The sequence below is a fragment of the Diospyros lotus genome, chromosome 3 (genome assembly GCF_014633365.1).
Source record: "Diospyros lotus cultivar Yz01 chromosome 3, ASM1463336v1, whole genome shotgun sequence".
In the NCBI taxonomy this organism is placed as follows: Eukaryota; Viridiplantae; Streptophyta; class Magnoliopsida; order Ericales; family Ebenaceae; genus Diospyros; species Diospyros lotus.
In genome coordinates, this window is record NC_068340.1 from 28,712,112 (window position 1) to 28,724,959 (window position 12,848).

At 33.1% G+C, this 12,848-nt stretch overlaps 1 protein-coding gene and 1 non-coding gene across 3 annotated transcripts; one reads left to right on the plus strand and one right to left on the minus strand.

The window, feature by feature from the left end:
- Positions 1–3,071: 3,071 nt before the first annotated feature.
- TRNAP-AGG (transfer RNA proline (anticodon AGG)) lies at positions 3,072–3,143 on the minus strand. Its single transcript has one exon. It is a non-coding gene; the product is annotated as a tRNA-Pro (tRNA).
- A 666-nt stretch (positions 3,144–3,809) lies between these two features.
- LOC127796316 (MLO-like protein 3) lies at positions 3,810–9,130 on the plus strand. Of its 2 annotated transcripts, none has more exons than XM_052328401.1 (15): positions 3,810–3,906; positions 4,702–4,759; positions 4,849–5,057; positions 5,165–5,281; positions 6,574–6,634; positions 6,742–6,830; positions 7,012–7,086; positions 7,177–7,265; positions 7,385–7,434; positions 7,565–7,605; positions 7,781–7,954; positions 8,089–8,124; positions 8,253–8,320; positions 8,440–8,500; positions 8,611–9,130. In XM_052328401.1, exons 1-15 carry the CDS (start codon positions 3,826–3,828, stop codon positions 9,019–9,021), a joined length of 1,620 nt encoding a protein of 539 aa, XP_052184361.1. In that variant the 5' UTR covers positions 3,810–3,825; the 3' UTR covers positions 9,022–9,130. The 2 variants fall into 2 exon arrangements, with proteins under 2 accessions (XP_052184361.1, XP_052184360.1); XM_052328400.1 differs by lacking the exon at positions 3,810–3,906 and adding an exon at positions 3,913–4,264.
- Positions 9,131–12,848: the final 3,718 nt, after the last annotated feature.

Below are 12,848 nucleotides of genomic sequence, written 5' to 3' on the forward strand. Positions count from 1 at the left end.
TAAACTCATATTTATTATTATTATTATTATTATTTTTGGTAACGGACTGCACATTTACGCCATTGGCACTTCGAGAGCTCCAATTATTGGAGTTAATGGCCGTTTTCATTACCGACATGAATGCTGTGACGGTTCGGCTTTCTGGGTTTGAAGAGCTACTGCCCGACAGAGTTTCTGTTAGATCTGGTCATTCGTGATCGCCGTTCGTCACAGCTGACTATTGTAACTAAAGTGGACAGTCGTCGGAACTTGCTTGCGTGTGACAGGAGCAAGGCGCCACTGTCTTTCGGACAGTGCTTTCCAGGGTGCCTCGGTCGTTGTTTTACCACTGCCGTCGACTAATTTTTCGGTAGCCATCTGCCTCGCCAGATTCTGGATTTGCTATTATTTTATGGTTATCAAGCTCTGTGCTGTTCCTGTTGCTGTTATTGCGTTAACTCGTTGTTGCTTGCTTGTTGATTCTGTGAAATATTCAATTGTTATGGTTGCTGTTTCCATAATCGAATTATATACATATACAAATTTGCTATTGCTTGGGATGACGTCCGTGAATGCTGCCCCCACTACCACCGCAACTTTTTAGTGAGAAAGGAGATAAATTCGGATATTATTCATCAACAATTACGTTGGAGGAGAATTCGAACACGAAGACTAAGCTTCCCTAGCTGACCACTGAGACCACCTTGGGGTTACAAATTTGCTATTGCTGTTCTAACAGGCAGGACTTTCTCTATTTTAGTTCTCTTTATTTGCTTCATTTTTGTTTGGAATTGTAGATTTTGATATATTTATGGAGATGCAATACAGAAATTGTGTTGTTTGATCGGGGAATAACGTGGAGATATTTAAGGAGAATTTTTGGTTGTGACTTGTGGCATAATTATATATAATTCTTTTATACATAGATTGATTCTAATTAGTGTAAATATTACTAAATACTCGAATTTATTTTGAGTTTAAAATTATATGAACAGGTTACATACATTATTAAATATTATTAATTTTTTTATAAACATATATATATATATATTAATTATTCTTTGAATAATAATGTTGTTGACAGAACCAGCTCTAAAATTGACCAAAATGATTAAATAAAATATTTATATCTCTCTATATGATTATGATGTTTCTATATATATATATATGAAGATTATAATCTATTAATATTCAGAAGTTTCTTTTAGAGCCCAAGACAAATTCTCCCACTTTTAACTTTATTTACACGACATCCGTCTGTCTCTGCACTTTTCCACTGCCTTTTACTTGGAAGTATATTAATTAATTTCGTATATATTGCTGTCTGTCTATTAGTGGAGTCTTGGGTTGGGTTAACGCTTAATAATAATACATATGAGTCGTATAACTTTGACGTTAGCATATATAACAAACTGAATTACGCAATTAGTTATTATCGTAAGTTGGTTTAATAACGACATGCATAATTGGTCAACAAGTGGCATTAATTATTACAATCTCCTACTCCTCCTGCTTTGAAGACCAGTAATTAGAAACGGAAATTTTGTTGGAGAAGAAATTGGTGTTAAAGCTCCTATTTATTTTTCATCATTAATTAATTAAGACACGAGATATGAAGCCATAAATAAATATATTTATTACATTTTATTTTTAATTTATAATAAATGCGTATTAATTTTTTCATAAGACTTCACCAGCCAATGTGTGTTAACTAGTAAAATTATCCATTTATTAATTATAGATTTTTTACTCTTTTATAATGAATTAATAATATGCCCCCTTATCCTTAATTAATATCCAAACAATAGAAAAACACATTAATTATTTGATGAACCTCCAAAGGCCATGTCTTTGCAATTCCAAATGAACTGGATTACAAATCTTGTTATTGTTTATTAAAATTAATTTGACACCAACTGTGGCAATCTTGTGATTGAACTTTAGTGAATGGACGGACCTTTATGTTATGGACTAATTCCAAAAATAAAGAAATCAAAGTGAGTTCCTCAAGATCATCATATATATATATATACAAGGAAGACGCCCATATACATGCATGGTTAGAATTAGTCCAGATTTCTGAATTTGTGCTATTAATGTTACCTTATGCAGCACAACAGAGGGATTAGCAGAAACAGTAATCTTTCTTAAAAGAGTAAATTACTCTCAGCTGCTCCGTTATTCTTCTTTTATATTATATGTGCTGCACTTAGCTTTGTTCTGTTGATTTGGGTGGCCTTTATGTTAGGGCTTGTTTTCTTATATATGTAGGCGAGGGTGTGTTAATTAAGTAGTGCAGTATTTTACTCTTCTGTTATTCTCTTTACTGCTTAGTAACATGTGTCAGTCAAGTTTTAAAGTATAGCGTTTCAATCTCATGCCACCGGTGGCGATTAGGGCTGATAATGAGTCGAGCTACTCGTGAGCTGGCTCAAGACTCGACTCGAAAATTGGCTCAATAAGCTAGCTCATGATACAAATGAGCCAAGTTTGAGCTCAAATATCTAAATGAGCCGAGTTTGAACTATCATTAGCTCGACTTATTTGGCTCACGAGCCGGCTCAATATATTTATATATATATATTAATTTTATAAATTTATTAAATAAAAAAATATTTATTACTTAATACTCAATAATATAAATATATACTTAATAATTTTATAAATATATTATTTAAATATATATATATATACATAAAAGTAAGGTGATAGTTAATTTTGAGTCAAGCTAGCTCGTAGTCATTATCGAGCTTAAAAAATTAGCTCATATTAAGTTCGAGCCGAACTAAAATCAATCGAGCTAAACTCGAGTTAGGCCTAACTCGGCTGAGTTCGTCTTATTGCCAGCTCCAGTGGCAACTAGGCAACTACTGCTTACAAACTTTGTAGGGAGGACTGTTGCTCTTACCTCTTGCTTACAAATAGAAGCAATCTCTGCCAGTTTTAGGGGCCCATATTTTCGTGGACTTCATGATCCACGATTATGGACTGTTATGGGCCTACTAAGCTCATTAATAAAAGAAGGCTGCCGACATTTCATGGGCCAGGGCCGACCAAATGACATATCCGCAGCCCAAAAGGGGCAAAAAAGTGGGGCATTCCGAGAATTGAACTCGGGACCTCTCGCACCCTAAGCGAGAATCATACCACTAGACCAAATGCCCGAATTCATACCAACAATAAGAGCAAATTTATAAAAATAAAGAAGTATTTATGAAGCGGTGGCGGACCAAATTAAATACCAACACTCCATAAATTTGAAAAGTATTAAGCATGAAAGGGAGACCACGACCAGTCATAAATGGCTGACTGGCTGGCTGGCTGTTGATGTAATTAATAACTTGATGCTGATATGTCTGTCAACCGTCGGGTCCAAGCTTCATCTTTAAGTTCGCTTAAGTTGGTATTAATCATTGTTTATAATGTACAAAATTTTACTATTAACATTTACACAAATCCTATTTAGGCATGCACTTCAGTTCTCACTCAAATTTAAAACATTTGGTCCCTATATTCAAGAAATTTATATATCTCCCGCTCGGCTGCCAACATTAAAGGTTTTTAATACCTGAGAAAGGGAAAACATGTAAGCAAAGTTTTAAGTCATAATGCTTTGTTATAATAATACAAGTTCAGAACGCATAAAAGTAAAAGTCTTGGTATCGTTTGACTAATGGGTGTAGTTGATATATAGTTTTGTCTGTTTCTTTCATTTTCTTTGATAGGTAATTGGTTTTTTTAATTATATTGACACAAACAACACAAAGGCTAATTTTATGCAATCAAATAACTTGTGTTTATTATTATTAAAAGAGAAAGGGAGAGAAAAGTCCCCTAGAAATAAATATGGCAGAGAGCTACCAAGTCAAAACGAAGAGACAGAGGAACAAGCCAGTTGAGACCTTCACCGGTGCAGTTCAGCTACAGGTCTAATTAACTCCTCTCAATTAACTCCTCTCTCTCTCTCTCTCTCTCTCTCTCTCTCTCACACACACACACACACAGAGGAACAGTTGCTTCGAACATGTCTTCTCCTCCCTTCAGTTTAATTCTTCCTTTCTTCCCTCTCCTGGACCACATATATATTTAAGATAAGATATCACTCTTTTCGAATTCCTTTATCAAGCTTAGTTTCAGCACTATGGCTGCCGACGTCGGCGGAGGGGCCTCCAGTACTACCGGCCGCTCTCTGCAAGTAACCCCCACCTGGGCTTTAGCAACCGTTTGCTTCGTGTTCATCTTCCTGGGCATTTTTATTGAGCACCTGATCCATCTCCTTTGCCATGTAAGTCATCACCGACACAATTAGTCAGCAAATCCCAGCAGCTGGATTACCTTTTGATGCAATCAAGGTTTTGACTGCATCTACGAAGAGATATTATGCGCTTTAGCTAGAGATGTATGGATATGAGACGAATGAATTTGTTTTGAAAAGGATTTTCACGAGGTCAAGGAGTAACTTATTTGTTTATAATTAAGTTTTAATTCTTCTTCACTCGATGTAAGACTGTTTTTAATCAAGGATGAGTTATGTGTTAAATGAACAAAGAATTATATCCTTTTCCACAAGAACCCTTTTCAAAAATAAAATCATAAGAATCACGCTAATGCATTTATAGTCAAAGTGAAGAATCTCTTATGCCGGGCACATCCAAAACTTTGACCGCATCACCATTATACTGTTCCTTTGTTGGGTGATTTTTACTAGTGCTTTGTGTACAGTGGCTAAAGAAACATCGGAAGAATGGCTTGTTTGAGGCAGTAGAGAAGCTGAAATCAGGTGATCAGTTTGGATGCTTCTTCCGAACCAAACTGCAAATTTTGTGAGTTCTGCTTGATAATTAATGAATGGAAGGGTTATTGATGCAGTTTTGATGCTGTTGGGGTTCATGTCGCTGCTATTGACTGCAACTCAAAGGCCCATTTCCAGAATCTGTGTAACAAAGGGGGTTGCAAACTCCATGCTTCCTTGCCGGAAAAGCATCCAAACGAAAACAACCAAACACCTGGCGGATGTGTTCCCGCCGGAGAGAGTGTTGGCCGCCTATTCTTCCTCCTCCGACGATCATTGTGCTGAGGTACTAGTTAATTAAAAAGACGTAATGTTTGGTATTAATTGATTGGTTGGTTGATTGTTTGCTGGGATTGAAAATAAGAGGGGTTTTTGGTAAATGGGTATTTACAGGACAAGACTTCTCTGATATCAGCTGAAGGGGTTAATCAGCTCAGCGTCTTCCTCTTCGTGTTAGCTGTGATGCAGATTGTGTACAGTGTCATCACTATGGCTTTGGGAAGGGCCAAGGTACAAATCAAATCTATATATATGCCATGTATTATGAATCATGACAATAAAAATTTAAAAATTTTCTATTAATTAATTTTATTTTTCGTCCACAAATGGTGTTTTAGTTTTTTAATTAATTAATTTATAGGTTTTTCTACCATTGGTTAGAGACGTCCTATGGCACAAAATATTGCATAATTAGATCTTCCATTTTGTCCAAAGAGGATTAGGACCCCAACTTATTAATGGACCTTATATGCAGCGACCAAAAGTATATGAAAGTCCAAACAGAGTTAAGAAACAAACTTTACGGCATCGGGAAATATTTAAATCTTTCCAAATCGGGAATTTCTAATTCTAGAGACTTTGACCTTCCACTAGACACAAGTTTTCTTAATTCTATTTTATTCATTTTAAAAGCTTTGTTTGCTTTGACGATTGAAGCTTTGTTAGAATGATCCTCCAGCCTTTCTTGACATTTCATGCCCAAATGAATTTACCATTAATTTTTGGATTTTTCCAATGACTGTCTCATTAAAATACATTTAATATATTTCATGTCAATAAAGTGAGAGTTTGTTAACAAAACCCTTAATTTTTATACGAGTAATGTTAACTATTATCTTAATAATAAATATATCTAGAATTAGAAATTTATCTTATTTTTAATAGTTACGTAATAATAAATATATCTTATTTTTAAATAAGATAATATTTATTATATTTTATTTTAACATCTAAACAATTTTATTAACCGTTAATTAATAAATCATGTTTTAAATCATTTAATAAATCAATAAAATTATTTGAATGTTGAAAACAAAATATAGTAAATATACTTTATCTCAAAATAAAGTGTATTTATTAGTGTTTAGTGATTATAGTTAGAACAATATATAGTTAGCATTACCCATTATATACTGTCTTTTTTGAAAATAAATAAATGGGGTTGGGTATTATATTTTAGCAAAGTTTTTCATTCCTACACTTACAAACTAATGCACAAATAGAAAATAAGGTTTTTGCATATATAATAATTATACAGATATATTGGCAAGGGTAATTAAAAGTGTTTTGATGAAATAAAATAACATATATAATTTTTGTGTTTAAGATAAATGAATAATCATGCATTAATGAGATTGAGAAACGAAGATGCCGAGAGGGGATTTCCCCATTTTATCCCTCCCTTTCTTTGCCCTTCTTGTAAAATTTATAATTAGATCTCTTTTCTGTTATTTCTATTTGACATTTTGAAGGTAGGTAGGTGGGCTTAATTTCTATTGATTTTTGGCTTTATATTCGTGTAGATGAGGCGTTGGAAATGTTGGGAGCAAGAAACCCAAACAATTGAATACCAGACAGCTAACGGTATAATTTCAAAACCCATCACTTCATATATATGTCAAAATTAAATTAATTTAATAAATGTAATTAATGTTGACCAAATACACACATGCATAAATAAAAAAATGCAGATCCGAATCGATTCAGAATAACAAGGGAAACAACGTTTGGAAGGCGACACATGAGCTCTTGCGCAACCACCCCTCTTCGGCTCTGGATTGTGAGTTCATGTTATTATGTTAATTTTAATTTGTTCTCCCCAAACCAAACGTACGCTCCCAGGCCAGCTCCTTTCCTATAACTAGCTAGCTACTCGATCGTTTAAGTTTCCATGAGCCATGCCCATGCATTTATGTATCTGTCTGTTCAGTGTATCTAATTTGGATGGAATTCATGAGCAGAAATGTTTCTTCAGACAGTTCTTCCACTCAGTCGCCAAAGTCGACTACTTCACCTTGCGGCGTGGCTTCATTGCTGTGAGTATATATATATATATATATATATATGTAAGCTTTATTATTTAATTAAGATATATATGGTGAAATATATATTACTGATTTGTGCAGGCACATTTGTCAACGAAGAACACCTTCAATTTCCAGAAGTACATCCAACGATCCTTGGAAGAGGATTTCAAACTTGTCGTGGGCATAAGGTAGGTATATATATATATATAAATAGATTATTTTGGAGTTCAGTTTCTTTTTCCTCACATCAACGTACATATCTAAATCACTTAAAAAAACCTTTCTTTTCGTATATGGCCATGGGCAGCCCCATCATGTGGCTTGTGGTTGTCATCTTCATGGTAGTGGACGTGCATGGTGAGTAACAATTTCTTCACTTACTTATACAACTACAAAATTTTGCCTTAATTTTTCTCATCATGATTTCAAGCACACACGCACACACATATGCATAATTAAATTCAAATATCGGTGTGTGCTGAAACAGGCTGGCACGTTTATCTCTGGATATCGTTTCTCCCCTTGATTGTAAGTAACATTAATATTATTGAATTGAAATATACTATTTATATCATTATATATATATATATATAATTATTAGCACGGGAATTGATGTCCAGAAAAGAAAAGGGCATTTTTTTCTAGGAAGGAAATGATCGAGTGTGTGTCATAATTCTTTATTGGCAAATGATCATCTGAACAGACGGTGCTAGTTCTGGGAACAAAGCTACAAGTAGTGGTGGCGAGAATGGCGCTTCGGCTGCAAAATCACAACAGCGTCATCAGAGGAAGCCCTTTGGTGCAACCCAACGACAGCCTCTTCTGGTTCAGCCAACCCCAATTCGTCTTGACTCTCCTCCACTACGTTCTTTTCATGGTACCCCTCGCTGCTACCCACCAAAATCATTAATTATTCTTAATTTCATATATATCTAGCTAAAATTAATTCACAATCAGAATCACATTCTCCATTCATGATTAATTTTCCTCCTCCTTTTTTAATTTTTTCAGAACGCATTTGAGCTTGCCTTCTTTGTCTGGGTCACGGTATGAATTAAATTCTTTCCATTTAATCTGTAGGTCAGACTGTATTAATTACTAATTTTATACTATGATGTGAAAGTAATGTTAATAAATATGACGTTTATTTATTTCGGGTTTTGCATGTGTTTCAGGTAGAGTTTGGGTTTCATTCTTGCTACCATGAACGAATAGTGATCATCGTTATCAGAGTGGTATTAGCGTAAGTTTGTGTTATACAAAAGCAACACAAAATTGACACCAAATGACATATATATATATATATACACACACGAATAAAATCTAAATCTTTATGATTAATACATTAAATTTATTTTACAGGGTGACGGTTCAAGTCCTCTGCAGCTACATCACTCTTCCCCTCTACGCTCTAGTAACTCAGGTATTTTCTACAAAAAAAAAAAAAAGAGATACTAATCGTGTCCCATTTTGATTTTTGTTATCCATCAATCAATTGCATACTAAGATTTACTATTCTTTCTTTTTTGGCAGATGGGAACTCATTTCAAGGCCTCAGTGCTGGAGGAGCAAACGGCGGGCGTGATAAGGCAATGGCACGCACAGGTGAGGGAGAAGAGGAAGAAAGGCACCAGCCCCTCTTCCCATTCAACTCCGCTGTGGAGGGAGGATTCCGGCAGCGTGCCGAGCATCACCGGCATAGCCAATTCGCCGGATCTCTCTTCTTTTCTTCGCCGATCGCTTACTCCTTCTCATCATATAATGGAAAATGATCATCCGGAGATCGTCCCAGACTACTACGACAACGACGACGATCGTATTCAACCGAGCCAAGCTCCGGCTTCATCATCCAGTGATGAGGTGGAACTAGAAGTAGAGCTTTCGGAGAGACGAACCAAAACGGCAGCTTCTTCGGACCAACGACACACGGAAAATGTTGTATAAAATAAAATTTCCTTCTTATAAGCATTATTTGGTATTATTTTTTTACTTTCTCTCGTTAGGTGTCAAATTGTGATTGAGAAATTAATATAAAAATTTAATAACTATCTAATTTTTAATTTAAACCTATATATTGATGCTTTAATATAATTTGTTTGTCGAGAAAACCCATCTAACAATTTCAAATACTCTGCAAGAAAAAAAAATTGTCAAAATACACATTATCTTATTTGTCTAAACACCCATATGTTTAAATTAAATTTATTAAAATTAAGGAAAACTGTGAAGCTCTTGAATGCATAAAAGTAACTTATTTGGGAGTACGATTCTCTTTTATTTATAATTGAAATTGATAGAAAAATATAATTATCTTTGATATTTTGGGATTAAGATTGTTTTTATATAATTCTTTTCTATTACACAATTTTTGAAATTTTTTTAAAAAATAATTGTTCGCACGTTTGTGGTGGGAGTGTCTCTAGGAGACTTTGTGAAGTTTTTTCGAGACCGTCGATCCTTTCTTTGTAAGAGTTTGTTGAGATGGTCTCTAGGAGACTCTTTAATCAAGAGTGTATTCTAGATTAGTTTTAATTCTTATATTTTATTTTTTACTTTTATATTTATCTTATGTGAGTTTTTAAAAATAAACTTTGATCCATATATGCACGTTAAAACTAAATTGATATGAGTATTTAATTGATATTCATGAGTGGACCAAGAAAACTAAGTATATTACCATGTTTGTAGGGATGTTGAAAAAGATATGTGAATAAAACAAAGTGAAAAAAATAAATCTAATTTATTTTTACGATGCGTTTGATTAAAAGGTGGAAAGTGGAATCAAATCTTAATTACATGGAATTTCAATTCTCACCCCACCCCCTAAAAATTCAAATTCCTTGATTTCAAGGAAAATCTCCACTTTTTGAACTAAAATAAAATTCGAATTTCATAGAAAAAAAAAATTGTTTAATAGAATTTCTTGGAATTTGGGTGAAAAATAAATTTTACCCTTATTTTTCACCCTCATCAGACGCACCCTTAGTTTATTGCCATTCTTAATTCTATAACAATATTAATTAATTGGGCCCAAAATTAAGAAAAATATAATTAATTGCATTCTGTTTTGCTTGGGCTTCAAACCCGACCCAACCCGTATCAGCCCTTTCTTAGGAAGAAGCCTGGGCCAGATCAAAAATTGGTAAAATAGTAACAGATCCATATTGTTAGTAGGCTCATCCTAATGGCCCAACTATTGAAATGCTATTCTTACTTTTATAGAAAAAAATCTGAGACTTTTTTTTTTTTTTTTTGTTGATAAAAAGGAATAAATCAGTGTGAAAGGACCTTTTTGGGGGGCAAAAATGAGCATAACTTAACTGGCTAATAATTCATGTTCCACCCATAAAAATTAAATTTTGCTAGAATATATAATTTGATATTATGTTAGATATGTGTGTATGAATCATCTCTAATTTACAGAAAGTAAGATGTGATAAATAACTAGTGATAATATCATTAGTCACTTCATTCTTAAACCGTAAGTGTGAGTGAGAAGCTCTCTTAACACTTTAGCTCCAAATTGTTAAATTCTTATTGCAATTTGCATTACACTAATAGTTAGTTTTGCAGAGAGTAGTAGTCTCCATCGTTGATTCTTGACTAAACCACTAATTTCTTTGTCATCTCGCACTCGCACACACCTAACTATATAACATTGATGATATTGTTCAGTGCGTTAGGAGCGATCGATCGAGGAGACGTAATTTGGAACAACGTGGGGAATGGGAGCCCACAAGCTGCCCCCTGCTTTGCATGCCAAAATGGGCAAAATGTAATGAAAAGTTGCAAAGACAATGGCAAGCTGAAGATGAGTGTCTTCTTTGGATGGTGACTCCTCTCCTCCATCCCTCTCTCCTCTCCTCTCCTCTCTTGTTTGATTTAGATGTCTAATTTGTAACCCCTTCTCAGCTACCGCCTGCTGCAACTAACATGTCATGATAAATCTATGTTCAACATGTTAATGATAGGCCATAAATAGACGTACAGTGACAAAACTCAGCCATGTGGAAAGCTTCCATATGATCAGTGTGGTTGTCTATTATTATTATTATTATTATTATTATATATTTAAACGGGATTAATGGGCGAATAAGCTCATACTAATATTATTATTAATGATTTATTAAAAGTTACTCAGCAGTACGTAGACCATCTTTGTATATAATAAAAGCATCAAAGTGTTAAACTTGGACTAAATTACAAAAATAGTTCTTGAACTTTAGATTAAGGTATAAAAATGTCATTAAAATTTAATTTATAGCAAAAAGATCACTGAATTTTTCACAAAAATATAAAAAAAATCGCTAAACTTCAATTTTATATATAATTTCATAACAATTGTCGGTTATCGTTAAAAGAACTTAATGAAATGTTATGTGGCTAATAACGTGAGTTCATATATAATATTAAAATATTACATTATAAAAAGATTAGGTTAATGATTTTTTTTGTAATTTAGTACAAAGTAGTGATTGTTTAATTCTTGAGTGGAGTTTAATTTTTAGATCGGATTTAAATGACGTGGTATTTTAATATTATATATGTGCTCACGTTGTTAGTCACGTTAGCATTCTGTTAACTTCTTTTAACTACGACCGACGGTAGTTATGAACTTAATTGTATACAAAATTGAAATTTAAAGATCTTTTTATATCTTAATAAAAAATTCAATTAGTTGATTTTTTTTTTTATAATTTTAGTACAAAATTTAATAAAAAAAAATTTCAATTTATTATCCATTAAACTTGTCATGTGGACCTTAGCGTGACGAAGAGACAGAGGTTGGATAAACTCATTTTATAAGTGACAATCACTGAATATTAGTTTAACACTTTTTTATTTTAAACAAAGAAAGATTTGACGTGTGTTTTTGGACCAGCTTTGGCCCAATCCATCAAAAACACCCCAACAATGATGTCTTGGAATCATAGAACATTGGAGAAACAAAGGTCGGATCAGTTGGAGACCCACACCTTGCGATCGCCATCGTCAAACCCCCATGTCGTCTATCCATTAATTAGTTACCTCTAATTAATTAGTCTTCAACCAATTCATATGTCTTCAACTTGCTCATTAATTAATTACTACACAAACATAAAGTTTTTATTATGTAAAATTCTCAAATAGAATTATTGTCACATCATTCTGCAATTATAATTTTTTATTCAATTTATTTAGGCAATGTCATGAGATATAGTTATATTTTATATTGATTTTGTTTTCAAGGGGGCCGGGGTTTAATCTATCATATTGTATCTAATTAACATTAATTTTGACAATATAGAGATTAGAGATTCACACGCCTCATTAAGCGATCTTAATTAAACTCGTATTAATTTGAAACTCTTCTCCTATATATATAAAGCAAAAGTATAAGCAAAATTAAAAAATATATATATTTTTAAATAAAATTATCCCAAACAACAACATTATTTAAAATTATAATTAAGTATTACACTTACTATTTCTGGTAATTTATTGTTTTTTTAATGTTAATTGTGGTAATTTATTGTTAAAAAAGCACTATTAATTATAATCCCCAACCGAACATATATCTAACAATATTAAAAATGTTTGTTTGTCGCATAATTTGACCAACCAACCAAATGCTAATTAACCTATTTTTTCATGAAAATAAATCATTTTCCCACTAGCCCTTTATAATGCTTGGTAATCATTTCAATATTACAGATTCCTTAAATATTTATAATGATGGGTGACAAATATATAAACTAAGGAATATATATATATATATGCTATCACACAGA

Bases quoted from the DNA above. Each gene is read 5' to 3' on its own strand.
- LOC127796316 (XM_052328400.1), top strand. From the start codon at position 4,121: ATGGCTGCCGACGTCGGCGGAGGGGCCTCCAGTACTACCGGCCGCTCT. The intron at 7,606-7,780 runs GTAAGTAACATT...TCATCTGAACAG, and splicing joins TATCGTTTCTCCCCTTGATT to ACGGTGCTAGTTCTGGGAAC. The intron at 8,501-8,610 runs GTATTTTCTACA...CTTTTTTGGCAG, and splicing joins TCTACGCTCTAGTAACTCAG to ATGGGAACTCATTTCAAGGC.